This window comes from Schistocerca serialis, chromosome 4 (genome assembly GCF_023864345.2).
Source record: "Schistocerca serialis cubense isolate TAMUIC-IGC-003099 chromosome 4, iqSchSeri2.2, whole genome shotgun sequence".
Lineage (NCBI taxonomy): Eukaryota > Metazoa > Arthropoda > Insecta > Orthoptera > Acrididae > Schistocerca > Schistocerca serialis.
The window spans coordinates 681917890-681938449 of NC_064641.1; the positions used below are offsets into that span (position 1 = coordinate 681917890).

The 20560-nt window shown below is 38.2% G+C and overlaps 1 protein-coding gene across 1 annotated transcript in view; it reads left to right on the top strand.

Moving 5' to 3' along the window:
• LOC126474690 (26S proteasome non-ATPase regulatory subunit 2-like) overlaps positions 1 to 20560 on the top strand; it is a 209118-nt gene that overhangs the window by 96739 nt on the left and 91819 nt on the right. The window contains exon 9 of the mRNA XM_050102168.1: positions 12113 to 12219. Within this exon, the coding sequence (XP_049958125.1) occupies positions 12113 to 12219 (107 nt within the window). The remainder of the gene's footprint in view (positions 1 to 12112; positions 12220 to 20560) is intronic.

The window sequence follows — 20560 nt, forward strand, 5'->3', positions numbered from 1 at the left end:
AAACTAGTAGAAGCCGACCTCGGGGAAGATCAGTTTGGATTGCGTAGAAATATTGGAACACGTGAGACAATACTGACCCTACGACTTATCTTAGAAGCTAAATTAAGGAAAGGCAAACCTACATTTCTAGCATTTGTAGACTTAGAGAAAATGTTTGACAATGTTGACTGGACTCCTCTCTTTCAAATTCTGAAGGTGGCAGGGAGCAAAAGGCTATTTACAATTTGTACAGAAACCAGATGGCAGTTATAAGAGTTGAGGGACATGAAAGGGAAGCAGTGGTTGGGAAGGGAGTGAGACAGGGTTGCAGCTTATCCCCAATGTTATTCAATCTTTATATTGAGCAAGCAGTGAAGGAAACAAAAGAAAAATTTGGAGTAGGTATTAAAATCCATGGAGAAGTAATAAAAACTTTGAGGTTTGCTGATGACATTGTAATTCTGTCAGAGACAGTAAAGGACTTGGAAGAGCAGTTGAACGGGATGGATAGTGTTGAAAGGAGGATATAAGATGAACATCAACAAAAGCAAAACGAGGATAATGGAATGTAGTCGAATTAAGTCGGGTGATGCTGAGGGAATTAGATTAGGAAGTGAGACACTTAAAGTAGTAAAGGAGTTTTGCTATTTGGGGAGCAAAATAACTGATGATGGTCAAAGTAGAGAGGATATAAAATGCAGACTGGCAATGGCAAGGAAAGCATTTCTGAAGAAGAGAAATTTGTTAACATCGAATATAGATTTAAATGTCAGGAAGTCATTTCTGAAAGTATTTGTATGGAGTGTGGCTATGTATGGAAGTTAAACATGGACGATAAGTAGTTTGGACAAGAAGAGAATAGAAGCTTTCGAAATGTGGTGCTACAGAAGAATGCTGAAGATTAGATGGGTAGATCACGTAACTAATGAGGAGGTACTGAATAGAATTGGGGAAAAGAGGAGCTTGTGGCACAACTTGACTAGAAGAAGGGATCGGTTGGTAGGACATGTTCTGAGGCATCAAGGGATCACCAATTTAGTATTGGAGGGCAGCGTGGAGGGTAAAAATCGTAGAGGGAGACCAAGAGATGAATACACTAAGCAGATTCAAAAGTATGTAGGTTGCAGTAGGTGCTGGGAGATGAAGAAGCTTGCACAGAATAGAGTAGCATGGAGAGCTGCATCAAACCAGTCTCAGGACTGAAGACCACAACAACAACATAGTAAGCATTCAGTATCTTTTCAACAGTTACCAGATCAATCCTGTTTTCATATTCAATTGATCCTCACACCATGATTCCAGGTTTTGGAAAGGTATGGTTCTCAAGAACTGCTGCTTCATGTGGCCTTTAACCATGATGCCTGTGGGCACATTGATATTGATCCTATCACCACAAACAGAAGTGAGACTCATAACTGAACACCACAGAATATAACTCATTGTCCCAGTTAGCTCTGGTTCTACATCATGTATGTCACCGGTGTCTGCGTATGAGTTCAGCAGTAAACAGTGCACAACAACTCAAGATCTCTACCCACCTTTCAGTAATGTGATCCCATCAGTTCATTGTGACACTCTGCCTGTAATTTCTATCCAGATTTAGCTGTTGTCAACTGTCTATCCATCAGAACAATCGTATGATCTTTTTCTTTTGGGAGGACCAATGCCTACTCTTCTTAACATGCTGGTGCTCTGAGTCCAACTCACCACCACTCGATCTGCAGTCATTGCAATATAACCAGTCGTCTGTGTGATCTGTTGATGCGATGGCCCTTTTATCTCTCATGTCAATATTTCGACTTCTCTCAGATGGTGATGTTGACATCCTCTGAGCATGCTGTGTTGCAATCTCCACATGAAAATTTCCAGTAACATTAAACAATGGAAACTCCAGGTAGGAATATCATCAAAGTAGAAAAAGACAAATTGCTACTTACCATAAAGAAGACACATTAAGTTGCAGACACGAACAATTAAACAGCACTTACATAAAGCTTGGCCACAGTCTTCATTAGTAATGTGTCTTTTAAGTGTGTCTATCTTCAACTTAACATGTCTTCTTTAGAATAAGTAGCAGTCTGTCTTTTGCAATGACAGTAAAATGTGCCCAACAACCATCATGTACTCACACTATTTATCTGTAGTATTTTCCTGAATGTCCTCATTTACAACAGTATTTTTATTTGAGCCACTTGTCGTAAAATAAATTAAATTAGTTTTGTTAATATTGAACCTCAGGTTTTCTTTTTCAAAATGTGTTAGGGCTTTTTCAACAAAATTCTGTATCACTGAATTTAGGCCATCATTACTACGTGCCCAGCAAACCCAAGAGGTGTCATCAGCATACATAGTAATATGATGACTGGTGTCTAATACTTTTGGGAAATCATTCACGTAACAAATAAACAAGAAGGGGCCCAAGATAGAGCCTTGTGGCACACCAAAATTTATATTTCTGATCTTTCATCTTCTTTTTTTGATTACCTCTCCATTATCATACACAACTTCTGTGCATTGTTGTCTATCTTAAAGGTAAGATTCTATTAAAAGCAACAGTTTCCCACTGACACCATTACAAGCAAGTTTACTTAAAAGAGCGCCATGATGGACTCTGTCAAACGCTTTGGAAAGATCTAAAAACACTCCTGCCGTTTTGTAACCCTCATTTATTTTCTCCATCAGACAGTGTACAAACTGTACTGCTGCAGATATGGTGCTCCTACCACTTCTAAAGCCATGTTGGAAATCTCCTATTGAGTTATTCGTGTTATAGTGTTCGATTAAGATTTCTAGCATTATTTTTTCAATTAATTTACCAAACACTGAGGTTAAGGCAACTGGTCTGTAGTTCTGTGGTTGCTTTCTTTCCCCTTTTTTATATAAAGGTTTAACTATGGCAAGTTTCAGTTTCTTCGGAAACACGCCTTCTTCAAGTACACAATTTATTAGATGGACTAATGGTCTGGCTAACTCACCCTTGCATTTTTTCAGTAGAAAAGGAGAAAATTCATCCCATCCAGCTGATCTTTTATTTTTTTAGGTTGTCAATTAGCTGTGTTACGTCCTTGATGGTTACTGTAGGTAGCTTACAAGAGTCTCGTTCCTTTTCCATATCATATCTAAACTGCCTCTCCTGTTTCATGCAAGTATCATTTTCAATAGCATCTATAAAGTAGTCATTAAATATATTTTATCATTATGTATACTTAACTCTATATTATATCTAAAAACAAAGATGATGTGACTTACCAAACGAAAGCGCTGGCACATCGATAGACACACAAACAAACACAAACATACACATGTATGTGTTTGTGTGTGTGTGTGTGTGTGTGTGTGTGTGTGTGTGTGTGTGTGTGTGTCTTTGTTTGTGTGTCACATCATCTTTGTTTTTAGATATACAGGGTGTTTCAAAACTGACCGGTATATTTGAAACGGCAATAAAAACTAAACGAGCAGCGATAGAAATACACCGTTTGTTGCAATATGCTTGGGACAACAGTACATTTTCAGGCAGACAAACTTTCGAAATTACAGTAGTTACAATTTTCAACAACAGATGGTGCTGCACGTGATGTGAAAGATATAGTAGACAACGCAGTCTGTGGGTGCGCCATTCTGTACGTCGTCTTTCTGCTGTAAACGTGTGCTGTTCACAACGTGCAAGTGTGCTGTAGACAACATGGTTTATTTTCTGGTGTTGGAATTCCACCGCCTAGAACACAGTGTTGTTGCAACAAGACGAAGTTTTCAATGGAGGTTTAATGTAACCAAAGGACCGAAAAGCGATACAATAAAGGATCTGTTTGAAAAATTTCAATGGACTGGGAATGTGACGGATGAACATGCTGGAAAGGTAGGGCGACCGCGTACGGCAACCACAGAGGGCAACGCGCAGCTAGTGCAGCAGGTGATCCAACAGCGACCTCGGGTTTCCGTTCGCCGTGTTGCAGCTGCGGTCCAAATGACGCCAACGTCCACGTATCGTCTCATGCGCCAGAGTTTACACCTCTATCGATACAAAATTCAAACGCGGCAACCCCGCAGCGCCGCTACCATTGCTGCACGAGAGACATTCGCTAACGATATAGTGCACAGGATTGATGACGGCGATATGCATGTGGGCAGCATTTGGTTTACTGACGAAGCTTATTTTTACGTGGACGGCTTCGTCAATAAACAGAACTGGCGCATATGGGGAACCGAAAAGCCCCATGTTGCAGTCCCATCGTCCCTGCATCCTCAAAAAGTACTGGTCTGGGCCGCCATTTCTTCCAAAGGAATCATTGGCCCATTTTTCAGATCCGAAACGATTACTGCATCACGCTATCTGGACATTCTTCGTGAATTTGTGGCGGTACAAACTGCCTTAGACGACACTGCAAACACCTCGTGGTTTATGCAAGATGGTGCCCGGCCACATCGCCCGGCCGACGTCTTTAATTTCCTGAATGAATATTTCGATGATCGTGTGATTGCTTTGGGCTATCCGAAACATACAGGAGGCGGCATGGATTGGCCTCCCTATTCGCCAGACATGAACCCCTGTGACTTCTTTCTGTGGGGACACTTGAAAGACCAGGTGTACCACCAGAATCCAGAAACAATTGAACAGCTGAAGCAGTACATCTCATCTGCATGTGAAGCCATTCCGCCAGACACGTTGTCAAAGGTTTCGGGTAATTTCATTCAGAGACTACGCCATATTATTGCTACGCATGGTGGATATGTGGAAAATATTGTACTATAGAGTTTCCCAGACCGCAGCGCCATCTGTTGTTGAAAATTGTAACTACTGTAATTTCGAAAGTTTGTCTGCCTGAAAATGTACTGTTGTCCCAAGCATATTGCAACAAACGGTGTATTTCTATCGCTGCTCGTTTAGTTTTTATTGCCGTTTCAAATATACCGGTCATTTTTGAAACACCCTGTATTTTTCCCACATGGAATGTTTCCCTCTATTATAACTCTATATTATTAATTTTAGTTTTTGAATCAGTGTTCCTCATATCATTAACTACTTCCCAGCACGACTTTGAGACACAATCAGAATTTCTGATCTGTTTGCTAATATGTTCTACTTTCCTTCTCCTTACTTCCTTGCGATACTCACATTTATATTTTTTATAATCCTCTTTATATAAATCAAGACTGGTTTCTCTGTGTAGCTTATACATATACTCCATTCCTTCTTTGAGTCTTTTCGTTTTTTCATCCAGCTCTACACGTTTGACTACTGGAGGTTTATTTATCTTTTGGTCAAGGTGTTCATGGTGTAACACTTCCATGTGCAATTCTGCAATCCCCCGCCCCCCCAATCTCATTCCCCAAATTGGGTCTGGAGCATAGTACATGTCATAATACAACATTTTGAAAAGGAAACATCCCCCTAGCTCCAAAAAGCTATTGGTATTTACATGTAGTTTGATGCGACATCCATATTCCATCTGTAGTAAATTGTTATTCTCTAATTCATAGAGATGATGTGACATGTAGTAGTTATGAACATATGAAATATGTTTTGTCACTTATGTGACAGTTTGTTTACTCCGATGCTATACTCCGATGCTATATGGTTACAAAGTATAGTTAGCTAAGCAATGGTAGTGTGTGCAGTATTTCACTGAGTGGATTTTGCTGTGAGCACAAATAAAGAAAAGTATGAAAAATCTAATGCAGTAGTGACACACAATGGAAAGAAAACATATGTTTTAATTAGCCCATGCACACCAATACTACATGCTCAACCAAAAGAACATGAACTTTTAACTCCATCTTCCCTCTAGTGAACTGTATCAATTGTCCAACATATCTAATAAGTACAAAAATAAACAAATTACTAACAAAGTCACATACTTTCAACAAAACATACACAACAAAAAACATATGTAGCCTGGCAAAAGCTATAAAAAATATGCGAATTATAGCTAATGGCAGATTTGTTTCTTTTAATATTACAAACTTATATACCAATATGCCAATACAAAAACCACAGAGACCATAAAAAAACATCTCCAAAGGAAGCCATGAAATTAAATACCTAAAAATTACCATATCTCAAATTCAGTGACAAAATATTTGTACAATCAGCTGGAGTAGCTATGGGAACCAATGTAGCTGGTGCAATAACTAATATTTTTCCCAACACAGTGGAAGAAAAAATTTTCCTCACTTAACTACCAGTACTCAGTAAAATCATTTACTGTTGTAGATAAGCGGATGATACCAGAATGCTAACTGATTGAAATATTACAGACATCCAAGAAACCCACCAAGCACTTGACAACCTACATCCCAAAATCAAATTTACCATGGAAATAGAAACAGGCAGTTCAGTAAACCACCTAGACCTGTGGAAGGATGAGGGGTGGGGAGGGCAGGGGGGGGGGGGCACCACACACTTGACATTTACAGAAAATCTGCCACTTTTTAGATAATATTATAAATGCCAAATCCTGTCATATAAAATCACAAAAGCATGCACACTTTCACTCGGTGATCAGTAGACTAATCAGTAAATCACTAGAAAAACCAGCAATACTGAGAGATCTTGAAATACTGTCATACATAGGCCCAAAAATTATTTTAACCTAGACTTAGGTACTTTGTGCCAGGGAGGGCTCTCAACAGGGAAGTGTCCAGGTGTCTCAGAGTGAACCAAACTGATGTTATTCGAACATGGAGGAGATACAGAGAGACAGGAATTGTCGATGACGTGCCTCACCCAACCCAAAAGGCTGAAGAGGGAGGCCAAGAGATGAATACAGAAAGCAGTTTCAGAATGATGTAGCTTGCATGCCATAGTTACTCGTAGATGAGATGCGCAGGATAGGATAGTGTGGAGAGCTGTATCAAACCAGTCTTTGGACTGAAGACCACAACAACAACAGTTGCAGTTTGAGCATCTTGAGACAAAGAAAGCTGGGCACCCTCACCCATATACTATGTTTTCTTCCATCATAATTATTATTTTATTCCCAAATTTCATATATCTCTGCAAAGACATGGACATAGTATGTGACAGTGACATAAAAACGGCAAATCATTAAATAAGCCTTCTTTCAATCATTCTGCATCCAGTGGTATAACTAGTTTGCCTAGAGAATATGGTAACTGAAAAATATCATAAACTGAAAATTTTCATGCAGTATGACTCTGAAGATTTGGGGTGAGTTTGGGGACATAATTATTTTGATATAAGGACCCTTACCATTCATAGTGCAATATTCCAACTTCACAGTATAGATTTTTATTTTTCCTGAAATTAATTATCTTCCATGTTAATTGAATTTGAAGTTCAGAGAGGCTGTCACTTTCCATTGCAAATTCTGTCATAACTACTGTGAGATTCTGGACTTTGACTACATACTTTTGTTGCCTGAACCTTTCTGAATAGTTGTACGTAACAGAAGTAATTACACAAAGAATTCTTATGGGGCAGCCACAACTTTAGTAATAAATTACTTCATTAATTAACAGTTTCATGTAAGGTAATATAATTTTCAACATGACTTATACTCATGGATTCACCTTGCAGTAGAAAAAATGTAGCCACATATTTTTTCTAAATTTGTAACTAGTAACATTTTCTGTAATCCAAAATTCTATTGGTTCTTGTAGTTAATCAAAAACAGTAAAATTCAACCCAGCACTTCTTAAAACATTATGTAGATTTCAAAATTAGTTTATTCTTATGCCACTCATTATAAGGCCCAACCCTGTCACAAAAGAGTGAGTCTGAGATGAGTTTGTAATGGAGTAATTCCAATGTCTGCCTATATGGAAAATGTGTCGCAGTTGGTCTGGTGGATAAGTTAAACCAAAAATGTGTGCCACATTCATGACATGTTTTGAGTCCTACTTATTACTCCAAATTCAGGGAAAGTCTTTGGTAACTACTTTTAATGTGAACTTATATGTGATATCAATGACTGTGTCCGTCTCTAACGATGACTCATAATGGCAGTATTTTTTAATGAGTACAATGTCTTATTGTGCACATTATGTTCATTGTGATTTGTTCATTTTGCTCAGAAGTACAGCATATTGAGTGATTTATTAAGTGACTGTGTTGACTGCTAATTTGTCGCATGAAGACTTTTGTGATTGATCAAAGCCAATATTAGATTACTGCACTTGGAGAGCAGCTATTGTATGACATCAACCAAGTGTACTATGTGGCTACCCATTTATCTCTACAAAACTGAAGTATGTGAGATCTGTACTAGCCATAAACAACAGTTCAGACAATATTAAAATGGCACAGTCTTCCATTGAAGAGATTTTCACCAGGTAGCTACCACAGCATGGACACTGCTAGAGTTGTGTTTTGGACACCATTCACTGTATATATACAATTATTACTGCATAGCACAAACATTATAAGAGCCACCTAATATGCACCATCATAAGGAAACAACATAAATGAATCTTTGAATAAAATAATTGGATTTTTCTGTTAGAGCTTATTGAGAGGCAGGGCGGGAAAGGGGGGGGAGTTCATACATTTTTATAAAAGGCTTATATAACTTTTGGCAGTAGCTATACATCATAGGGAAAAGCAACATGTAAAACAGTTTCTTCAGAGTTTCTGGTGTGCATATTAAGAAGAACTTGAAATGGAAATCAGATATTACAGGTTTCTTACCACTAAAGTTAAACAATTTTTGCTTTGTGTGCAGTTACTGATATTGTAGGGAAAAAGGCAGAAAGATTATTCCCTGTGGTTGCTACTGTGTGTGCATTAATAGCAAGCAGAACAGCATTTCTAGCCAAACTTACTCTTAGCCTTAATACAGTAATGACATAAAATCATTCAGTAAGGGTTATACATGGTGTGCAATAATCAGCCTCCTACAGTACTGATTAAACAATTAGACATATTAATAGACAGATATATAATCCTTTTTTCCTTCTGAAGTTTATGACTAACAACCATTTGAATACAGCTGCAGCATTCATAAATGCTAAAAATGTAAATTGTTGTATGTCTGGTGTTTAAACAACACAGATTTTATGAAGCACAAATTAGTCACAATTAAATGATAGAAAGTAACAGTTTATGACTCTTTTGGAATTACACAAAACCAAAGGCTTCTGTACCTGAATACATTGTGTTTAGTACTGTATTGTGGAAGTTTGTTGAATAGCTTGCACATCAGTGCTGGAGAGCACTATTTTCAGGTTCAACTAGAAAGCACTTGGATATGAACCATGCTCTCACACCTAAACCTCCTGATGTGAGACAGTCAGATCTGCATCAGAGATTGTATATCGATAGAATATCAACCAAAATTCTGATATAGTTTGTACTATGTGCTGTCCAGGAGGATGTGTGTAAACGGCAAGTAACAAGTAACACCTGACTCACAGAGCACAGGAAAAGCTTAACTGTGTGTATCTTTCATGTAGAGCTCCTATGGGGAAGTCGATAAATCATAGTTTGTCATACCAAGGGTTCTGGGTTCGAGCACTGGTCATGCCAGTTTTTGTACTGTAGTTTGTATCAAACTGTTACATGGGATGTGTAAAAGGACTGTTCGGAATTTATAGCAGTGGCAGTCTGCTTTCTCTTCATTTATTTGAAAGTAGCAAACCTATTACATTTGAAGTTTCATAGATAAAAGATAAACAATCAGGACAGAAGAATAAAGATATAGTTGCATCACACATGTGGAAGTATTAATAGTAGTAGTAGTAGTAATAATAATAATAATAATAATAATAATAATAATAATAGCTCTTATTTTTAATATTAATACTTTCACACGTGATGTGATTGTTTATTTTTATTCTGTCAAAATATAAATGTACTCCATAGGTTTGCTACTTTCAAAGAGGTGAAGTGAAACTGGACTGCCAATAGAACTGTGCTATATAGCCTGAACAGGCCTTTTACAGGTCAGGAACATATTTTCCCATATAACAGTACCACACATACTACAGTACAAAAACTGGCATCACCTGGGGCTCGAACCTGTGACCCTTGGTAACACAAATGAATGCTCTACCAAATTTCCCATGGGAACTCCATATGTCAGACACTCACAATTATGCTTTTCCTGTGCTACTTAGATTAGGCATTACATATTACATAGTATTTACGCTTGGTCTCGTAGACGACAGCACATAGCAGAAACTGTACTAGAGTTTTGGTTGATACTCTGTCGATATACAGTGTTTGATACTGACCTGGGTGCCTGACATCTGGAGGTCTGGATGTCAGTGCACCTGTATGTCATTGTTCAGTGACAACACTATGGTCAGCTGAACAGTCCTACATTAGACAGACAGGCAAGTCTGAGCCCTTGTGAAACACTGGTAGTAAGAAGTCCAAATCACAGTCTAGGAGAAAACCATGGTCATGGTCATGGTTAAAAGGCACACAAGAAAGCTTGCTGGGAACATTGGCTGTGAGACATTGGTGTTTCTTGGTAGTCCTTGAAACTGCCAAGAGTGTTTTGTCATGTGGCCTGATGCTGGGGGAATTATCATTCCACACTGTGCCTAGTAATCCTGCCAGATATATGCAATTACATCTATTAAAATAACTAAAACTCTGCCCAAACAAACAATGAAGGCCCAATGGTACCAACCAGCTGCCGTGTCATCCTCAGCCCACAGGAGTCACAGTATGTGAATATGGATGGGCATGTGGTCAGCACATCACTCTCCCAGCCATATGTCAGTTTATGAGACCAGAGCCAATACTTCTCAATCAAGTAGCTCCTCAGTTTGCCTCACAAGGGCTGAGTGCACCCTGCTTGCCAACAGTGCTCAGCATACCGGATGGTCGCCCATCCAAGTACTAGCCTAGCCCGACAGTGCTTAACTTCAGGGATCTGACGGGAACCGATGTTACCACTGTGACAAGGCAGTAATTATATCAAGTGATCTGCCAATATAGCCACCAAGATTCAAAGTATTTTAATGTCTGAAATTCTAATGGCATCCCTTACTTCTTGTATACAGAAATAGATATTAAATAATAAAATCACTATCAAAAATGAAAATACATGGTGTTATTTGTTTCCACTGTAATTCATTCTTTGAGTAAATGAAGATACTGAAGACAGTATGTAAGGTAATATAAACAGAAAAAGGAACTACACATTCCATTCCATCAAAGTAGTTGCAATATACACAGTACGTAGTTGTATTTGGCAGGATGGAAGTTTTGAATAAAATTAATGTTCTTGGCAGGTAAAAGTTGTGGATTGGGCAGGGGCTCCAACTCAGATGTTTGCCTGTCAAGACAGCTCATTTCAGTGCACATTCCAATGTAGTATACAAATCGAACTTTGATAGTAGATCCACCCATTATGTTGTACGGCTGCTCAAGGGCACCCATACGATAGTTTGTAGGGGGGGGGATGTCAAGACCTGGGGGGGGGGGGGGGGGCGTCTACCTAGACCTGGGGGGGGTATGGAGTATTTTTAATATTTTGGAAGACAAATGACAACTTGTAAGCAGCCATAAAAATTCCCAGTTCCAACCCTGTTAAAAACCTGCCTAATACCAATTCTTAAATCATTGTCTTGAAAGAAAAGCACCTGACTAAACGATATTTTTTTTTTCTTTCTGTGTGAGCTGGGGGGACAAGGGGATGTCCTTGCTGCTGCTGTTTTCCCCACACCATGTGATATCTGGCAAGGTAGGTTGGAACAATGGACTTAATGGAGCATTTCTAGATAGCTAAGTCTCCACAAAAGAAAAAAACCAATCCAGAATGGCATATATTTTTTAGTTTTAGGAATCTTCGTAATAAAATGATTACTTAATAGGTAGCACTATGGGGAGATATAACAACATTAAATTCTCATACACAAATTACATTGCTTGTAAGGCACGATGAAATCACTTTCCCACAGAAATAAAAATTTCATTTTTTGAAATTTTTTCTGGTGTCAGATTATTGCAAAAATTTCTAGAAATGATGTGACTGATTTTTAAGTTGTCTTAGAATGAATATTGTAAAATTACTTGTATTCAGTAAAATGATCTTTTCCCAACACTGCTTTAGAATTTCACAGGAGAGAAACAGTAATATCATTTCTATGTCTGCAGCAAGTCATTTGTACTGTAATTCCTGTGGATTCAGTGTCAATAAATTGTGTGTTAATGTTCTTTCAGGAATGTTGTCAGCAACTGCATCACTGGGACTCATTTACTTGTGGGATGTAGAAGGAGGTCTTTCACCAATAGATAGATATCTATATACAAGTGAAGATTTTATAAAGGTGAGTTTTAAATATATAAGGACTTCATGTTGTAAGTCTTTGTAATTAATTTAAAGATAATAACAATTTCATTCAGTGTTGGAAAACTTCCTTCACATCTAAAAGACCCATTATATTAGATCTGCGATAGAGATAACATTCCTTTTTGCGAGTTGTCAGCTTTGTTATTTATGTATTCAAAGCCTGTATTAAAAAGCTATCACCTGTTTTTATAAAAATAATAAACACAAATAGCAAAAACTGAAACCCTCTGTAATCTATAGACACTAATCTCTCACTTACAGAAAGTGCTAAAAGATACTTGTAAATGATTAAGTATACCATTACAAATTACTTCACCATTAACTGCTGTTGTTGTGTACTTGGCAAAGAGCTAAAATTTTGTATTACTGATATTCAATTATTTTGTGATGACATCTTTAATACTAAACATGACCTAAACATCCATATGTCCTGTTGTTATATAACATTTCAATTAAAATCTTTTTAAAATGTCTGATTTAGATGCATATATTTTTCTTGTGTACTATTTTGCTAACAATTTCCTAAAATTAAATAATGATACATTACTTCTCACAGAACCATGAACATATAATTGTAATCTATTCACTCAATAAAATACAATATTATTTGCCTAGTTTTAGGAAAGTGCATTCAGAGTGAACAATGACACTTGAAAAGTTTGCAGTTGGACATAAAATGATCACAGAATGGTTCTCATGTAATTCCTTTGCTAATACTGTACATGAAGATTGTACCTTGTAGTTTTTAAGATTCATTTAGTGTTCCATTGGTAATTGAATATATGTCCCAGCTACATCCAGTTTCTGCCATACCACATACAGCATAGTGACTTCACTGTCTTGAAGTTTCCAGTTTCTGCCATACCACATACAGCATAGTGACTTCACTGTCTTGAAGTTTGTTGTAGTTACTTGTCCCAAGCTTTTCAAATATAGTCTGCAGAGTTTGTGTAAAAATGCTATCTTTGATAAGTCATCAGAGGTGAAGTGTTGCATCCATCAAATGAGAAAGTTGTACAATGGCTCCAGCTCAACCAGCCCACTGACTTAATTAGTCATTAAGGAAATCCTGCATTTCCCCAAAGTAGTGTGTTGTGTGCCATCTTGACCAAAGTTTCCCAGTAATACAAGTTATGTTAACTCACTGCTTGCTCTCTCTCAAAAAATAAAGCATCCTAAACTTTGCTCTTGCTTGAGTCATCAAGACCTTAAATTTTGAAATTTTACAAATGCGTTTTAAAGATTGTGATTAATTCATGGTACCACAAATCTGAACATATTCACTTTGCTTCACAAGTGGAAGTTGACTTGCACTGAAAATTATGTACCCAACATTGTCTTTATCCCACTAATTTTTTAATGTTTTATCATAAATCTCATTACAAGACACTTCTTTTAGTTCTTGCGCCATTGTAAATATATTTGGCTTAAAGATATTTATCCTCAGAACACACAAAACAAATGCATGTGGTTTGCAAAGCTCAAGAGATACAAACAATGTCAGTTTTGGTGTATTATTAACAAAATGTTGCCCCAGGCAGTTTGTCATCAGCTGGCAGACAAAGATGTCATGAAGATTTGTTGTGACATTCTAAATAGCCAGTCATAAATGTGGACTGCAGGAAGGATGTCTACAACATATGGTATGAAAACTTTTATACAATTGTCACAGACTGTAGTACTTCCTAACAAGACAGAGTGAGAATTTTTGATAGCAGTGTGTTTTGAAAGTAGCCACCTCTGTACAACTGAAAGTATATCAGGAATGACTTAAGTGCTGTAGTTTAGCATTGAACCATTACATGTTTCAGAACTTGATATATCTGTTAAGAAATATGCGTTGAGATCAAAAGTATCCAGACGCCTGGCTGAAAATGACTTACAAGTTTGTGGCGCCCTTCATCGGTAATACTGGAATTCACTATGGTGTTGGCCCACCCTTAGCCTTGATGATAACTTCCATTCTTGCAAGCATATGTTCAGTCAGATCCTGGAAAGTTTCTTGGGGAATGGCAGCCCATTCTTCACAGAGTGCTGCTCTGAGGAGAGGTATCGATGTTGGTTGGTGGGGCCTGGTACGAAGTCGGTGTTCCAAAACATCCCAAAGGTGTTTTATAGGATACAGGTCAGGACTCTGTGCAGGTCAGTCCATTACAGGGATGTTATTGTCATGTAACTACTCTGCCATAGGCCATGCATTATGAACAGGTGCTCAATCAAGATGAAGGATGCAATCGCCATCTGCGAATTGCTCTTCAACAGTGAGAAGCAAGAATGTGCTTAAAACATCAATGTAGGCCTGTGCTCTGATAGTGCCATGCAAAACAAGGGCTGTAGGCCCCCCTCCATGAAAAACACGATGAACCATAACACCACCACCTCTGAATTTTACTGTTGGCACTACACACGCTGGTAGATGATGTTTACTGGGCATTCACCATACCCACACCCTGCCACCAGATCGCCACATATTGTACAGTGATTTGTCACTCCACACTACATTTTTCCACTGTTCGATCGTCCAATGTTTACATTCCTTACACCAAGTAAGCCATCGTTTGGCATTTACCGGTGTGATATATGGCTTATGAGTAGCTGCTCGACCATGAAATCCAAGTTTTCTCACATCCCGCCCAACAGTCATAGTACTTGCAGTGGATCCTGATGCATTTTGGAATTCCCATATGATGGTGTGGATAGATGTCTGTCTATTACACATAACGACCCTCTTCAACTGTCGGCGGTCTCTGTCAGTCAACAGACGGGGCTGGCCTGTAGGTTTTTGTGTTGTATGTGTCCACTCACACTTCCATTTCACTATCACATCAGAAACAGTGGACCTAGGGATGTTTAGGTTTGTGGAAATCTTGCATACAGACATATGACACAAGTGACACCCAATCACCTGACCACGTTCGAAGTCCGTGAGTTATGCGGAGCACCCCCTTCTGCTCTCTCACGATGTCTAATGACTACTGAGGTCACTGATATGGAGTACCTGGTAGTAGGTGGCAGCAGAGTGCACCTAATATGAAAAACATTTGTTTTTGGGGGTGTCCAGATACTTTCGATCACATAGTGTAACACCAGAAATTGATACGTGGTTCATCACATTAAAGTTGTAAAGTCCTAGTAGAAACATCCACACATGATAAAATATCTCAAATTTCCTATATTTGCATTTTTGACAATATTATTTAAAGGATAGATGGCATCTCACAATATAGTGGAACTACTGAGTCACAATCAAACACAACAAAAGACCCGGCTGCAGGAGACAGTCGTCACTTGTGTGAGAGTTAGAACTGTGTAAATGTGTGTGTGTTTTTTTGTCTAATCCAGGAGAAGGCTTTTTGGCCAAAAGCTTACTTCTTTAGCAGTTTGCCTATCTGCAATCTATCATTTTCATAACATTGTCACTATTCTATCCTGTATTTTCCATTGTTATATTGGTAGTAATCTTGATTGTAGCTGAAGTGGTTCAGGTTTCATGAGATCCTGTGAACCAAAACCACTTGTTCATTGACAAAGACTATTAATTCACAAAATGCTGATAAAAATGTTTTTGAATATTTGGAAAAGGTTAAATGAGATCATTGTACATCTTCTCATAGATTTTACAATGGCCATACTGCCAAAACTTGCTATTCCAGCAAACAAAAAAAAGGGTGAGCAAGACTGTGAATTCTGCAGTTTAATAAGAAAAGGATATTAAAATCCCAGAGATGTAAGATTTGTGGTAGTATACAAATTAATTACACAATAGAATAAAAGGTTCTAAACTATTTGGAGAATCTCCTGCACAGTATAAAAGGACTGTAATGATGAAAATCTAATTGCATGTGGGATTTTGTCTGTTCATTGCTGCACATGACAACATATTTTAGATGACATGAACATGTACATTTTATTGCCTTAAAAGATCAGTTAGTAATTACCATAACAAGTTTTTAGGCTGTAAAAAACAATTTAGCACAAATCTTCAGCCCAGAATGGACAATTACAGTGGCAAAGTATTCAGTTGTGGCACAATATAAATGGTTCACATGTACATGGAATTATCACTGTTCACACTCAGCACAGTCCTTTAGTAATTCATTGGATTTAATTACACTGCAACAGTTCATTGACAACAGTCCCTAATTAGATACACCATATCCAACAACAACCAATTTTGATGAAGATATACCCTCTTGACAAACCCAGTACAGTTCAGAAAGAGTGTTCATTAATTTTATCTACTGAAGTCACTTAAAAGCAATTAAGAATTAACGTTCACAAATTTCATTTGTTCTGTTGCACATATTCTCATGTCCAGAAGTTAAATAATTCAAACAATGGAAAATTCAGGATGGAATGTAACAATACCAGAAAGGAAAGTTGCTACTCAGCATATAGCGGACATGCTGAGTTGCGATAGGCACAACAAAAAGGTACACACAATTAAAGCTTTTGGCCATTAAGGCCTTTGTCAGCAGTAGACACACATACACACACACACACACACACACACACACACACACACACACACACACACACATTCACGTAAACGCAACTTGCACACATGTCTGCAGTCTCAGAGAGCTGAAACCACACTGCGAACAGCAGCACCAGTGCATGGTGGGAGTGGCGACTGGGCGGGGGTAAGGAGGAGGCTGGGACGGGGAGGGGGAGAGACAGTATGGTTGGAGTGGCGGACAGTGAAGTGTTGCAGTTATTCCACAAGTCAGACAACAAGAGCACGCTAAACATGGTTGTTACTCATTTACTTTTAAATGGGATTGACTGTTTTGGGTGACACCTGACAACTTACACAGACAAAAATTTTCATTTATTTATAACAACACCACACACTCTCAGAACTGTGCCCTGTTACCATTGAAATGGTGGAAGCGTAGGTCTGGGAATGGTAGCTGGGCGTACAAGACTCAGACATTTCACACTCTTTATTATTATTATTATTTTACTTTAATTTTTGGTGTATATGATTTCTCAACTGTGCCCCAGAGGCACTCAAAATTATTAGCAGCAGCTTAGAAAAAAAATCTTTTGTATGATACTTTAACACCAGAAACATTTAAGAAAATATACATTAAAAAGACCATCTACTAAAGAGTCAAAATCAGAGGCATTTGGTTACAGTTTTGAAAGACAATTGCAAGGAGCTTTTAATACAAGTGTTAGAAAAACTGCTGTTGAAATTTATAGAAAAATAGTTTAGGTTTTTTATTCAAATAATCTTTTAAATTCACCAACACAACAAACAGTATCAAGGTACTGGTACAAGAAAAATTTAAAATACTCAAATCACCACAAAGTAAAAACAAATGCTTTGATTAACAGATTCACAGCATAGTTAAAAGGGATCTGAAATTTAGTGCATTTACCAAGATGGGGCTACCAACATGAACTCAAACTATTCATCAAACTGTCACTTTATTCAGCTCAGATTCTAAAACATTCAGGGGATACACATTAGAATTATATAGCAGATATGCATGTGGTTGCTTTCCCACAGAAGAAAACAGACAGTTGAACATACAAATATTTTAAAGAATTTGAACATCTGATGATTCAGAATGAAATGCTGAAATAATTCTAAGGAATCACCACATCAGTGATTTAAATTTAAAAACTATTAAAAAGTCTGAAGCCCTGAATGTTCAAAATAAGGCACATATACAGATTTTAAAGAAACAATATTGGTACTTAATCAGGTAATAATGGAACTATACTTGGCCAAAATGTGACCCCCCCCCCCCTTTATAACTATCTTAAAAATAACTCTATCACCTCATATTTCTGTGCCAGATCCCTGAGGCACAAGGAATGCTGGAAGGCCCACATCCTTCAACCAAGACACTGCAAATGGGAAATGACCAACTCAGAAGATGCAACCTGCATCTGTGAAGACAAAGGAAAGCTACGATTCTTCAGATGGCACTGGTACACTCTTCATGGTAAACAGCCAACTGCAATGTGGCAACCATGCCTTAATCCTAAGTGAGTGAGCCCACATAACATGCAGAACAGACAGCCAGACAAGACACCACAGAGAGCTGCACCTGCTGTTAAAATCCCTTCAAGCTGTGAAGCTGCCCCTAGTGAGATGCCAAGAAGGTTGTCGCAAGGAAATGAAATCAGAAACATATTCAAACAGCACCTGAAATTGATATGAATGCATTATGGCTGAATCCTCCCCCCACTTTAAAAAGGCGCAGGGAGCAGGAGTGGGATCCACTAAATTAAGGAATGTGTGGCTCAGTATCCTGGTTATTCGAACCAACCTTAAGCCGACACTAAGGGGCTCTGTCTTGGAAAGGAAAGCTGATTAGGGATATAATCCTGATGAAATCATGTGGACTAATAATGCAAGGAAGCATCTTGGCTGAAATCTTCTGGCTAGCCTTGCTTTGTACCCAAAAGTTTTTTTAAAATAACTACATCGCTAACTTTTAGTGAATTGGGGCCTCCCTTGTTATACCTTGCAACCTCCCTCTGGCATTTGTGGCAAATGTTGTTGTTTGCAGCTTGCAGAATTCTGTTTTGTGACTTTGCGATTAATTTCCTCTGGAAGGAAGTCATTTATTGATCATAGATTAGATATAGTTGAGTTAACTGGATACGCAAACATCAACCTGACATGTGTTTTCCTATGAGTTTTACGCACTGCCTAGTACAGATGGAAAGATCCTATTATGCCTGAGACTGGGCATGAAAAGTCTGATATCAATTTACTGTGGACTGATTCTGTAAATGATGGTTACAGGTAATAGTTTGTAGTCATGATGTGAGAAACCGCAGTACTGGAACAAAATTTCTTAAATTTCCTGGAGCAAAACGTTGTTCATATTGTTTACTAGGATCTTGGATGCACCAAAAACAGAAAATATCTTTGCCATAAGCTGGACAGTGACATTGGCTGTCACAGATTTGCTCAAAAGTAGCCAAATGAAATGAGTGTGTGTGTGTGTGTGTGTGTGTGTGTGTGTTTGTGTGTGTGTGTATCAGTTGCCATTTTCAGTACAGAGGAGAGACACCAAATAATCAATAAAAACTGTATGCATGGGCTTCTCCAGTCAGCTGAAATCAAGAAGCTCTGGCAAACACTAGAATTAGACTTGGGTATACTACAACCCGAGATTGCCTAACTATTTTGGTACATCCAAGTTCAGACTCTCCCATGTTCGATGCTCCTTTATTTTCATGATGGTTTTGTTAGTCCACAAATGCCCCCCCACACAGGGATTGGCAAAAATATTTAATCCAACTAGAATTAGCTCTTTAGGAAGACAAAGCTTCTATTTGCCATCATAGCAGATACAGTAACACAAAAGACATTTGTTTATAAAGCATCATGAAACCTGTTGACCTTTTTTTGAGTTGCCATTATATGTTGCTTAACTAAGCATCTTGCCCCTGTTTTTGCTTGAAGTCACTGAATATGGACGGTGTCTCCCTTAGGGCAGTAGACACACAGATGGATTCCTGGCTGACTTGCAGGATCTCAGTTATTTCTGGCTCACGCTGAAACATAAAACTAAGGGCATACATGATTTGGTTGTTGGCAACTCAAATATGCCTAACTTGTAAACAAAAGGCAGAAATCCTAGCAGCCCAATGGGCAATTCTGCTTGTTTTTCAGGACCTGGCCAATACCAAGTTCAAAGCCTGGTTATCAGTTTCTAGCTGGAACTGTTTGTGCTCGAGACAGAATTTGAATAAGTCCAAACAAGACAGCTAAGGCCTGCAGCTCATATACTGAATACTTAATTTTGGCAGACGAAAAGGCCCTCAAAGCATAGACTACCAGCTTCCATTCACTGTCGTAGTCTTGGAGTAACATAGTGTTTATCTTATAATGACATCTATCAGTCTGGAGAATAAACCCACACTTGAAATCAGGAATAGCTTGGACAGGAGCGCTACCTAAGGCCATTTTCAAAGCATCAAAAGTGAATTGCTGGGTGTCAGTGCACTGAAATTTTTTCCCTCATGATGTAACAGATTTAAAGGCGCACCCAATTAGGCAAACTTGTGGGCGAATTTCCTAAAAAAAGTTTCACCATGTCCATCAGCCAAGACTATGTGTCCCAAAAAGAAAATCTTATGATGGTCCAAATTAAACTTGGAAGGTTTGAGGGTTAAGCTGGCTCCCCATAAACAGTGCAGAACATGCCCAAGATGATCAAGGTGATCAGAAAATGTTATACTCTACATAACAACATCATCTAAATAACTGTAGGTGCATTTGAACTTAAGTTCACGTAACACAGAAGCCAACAAACTTAACAACCACCCTCATGGCCAAACCAAAA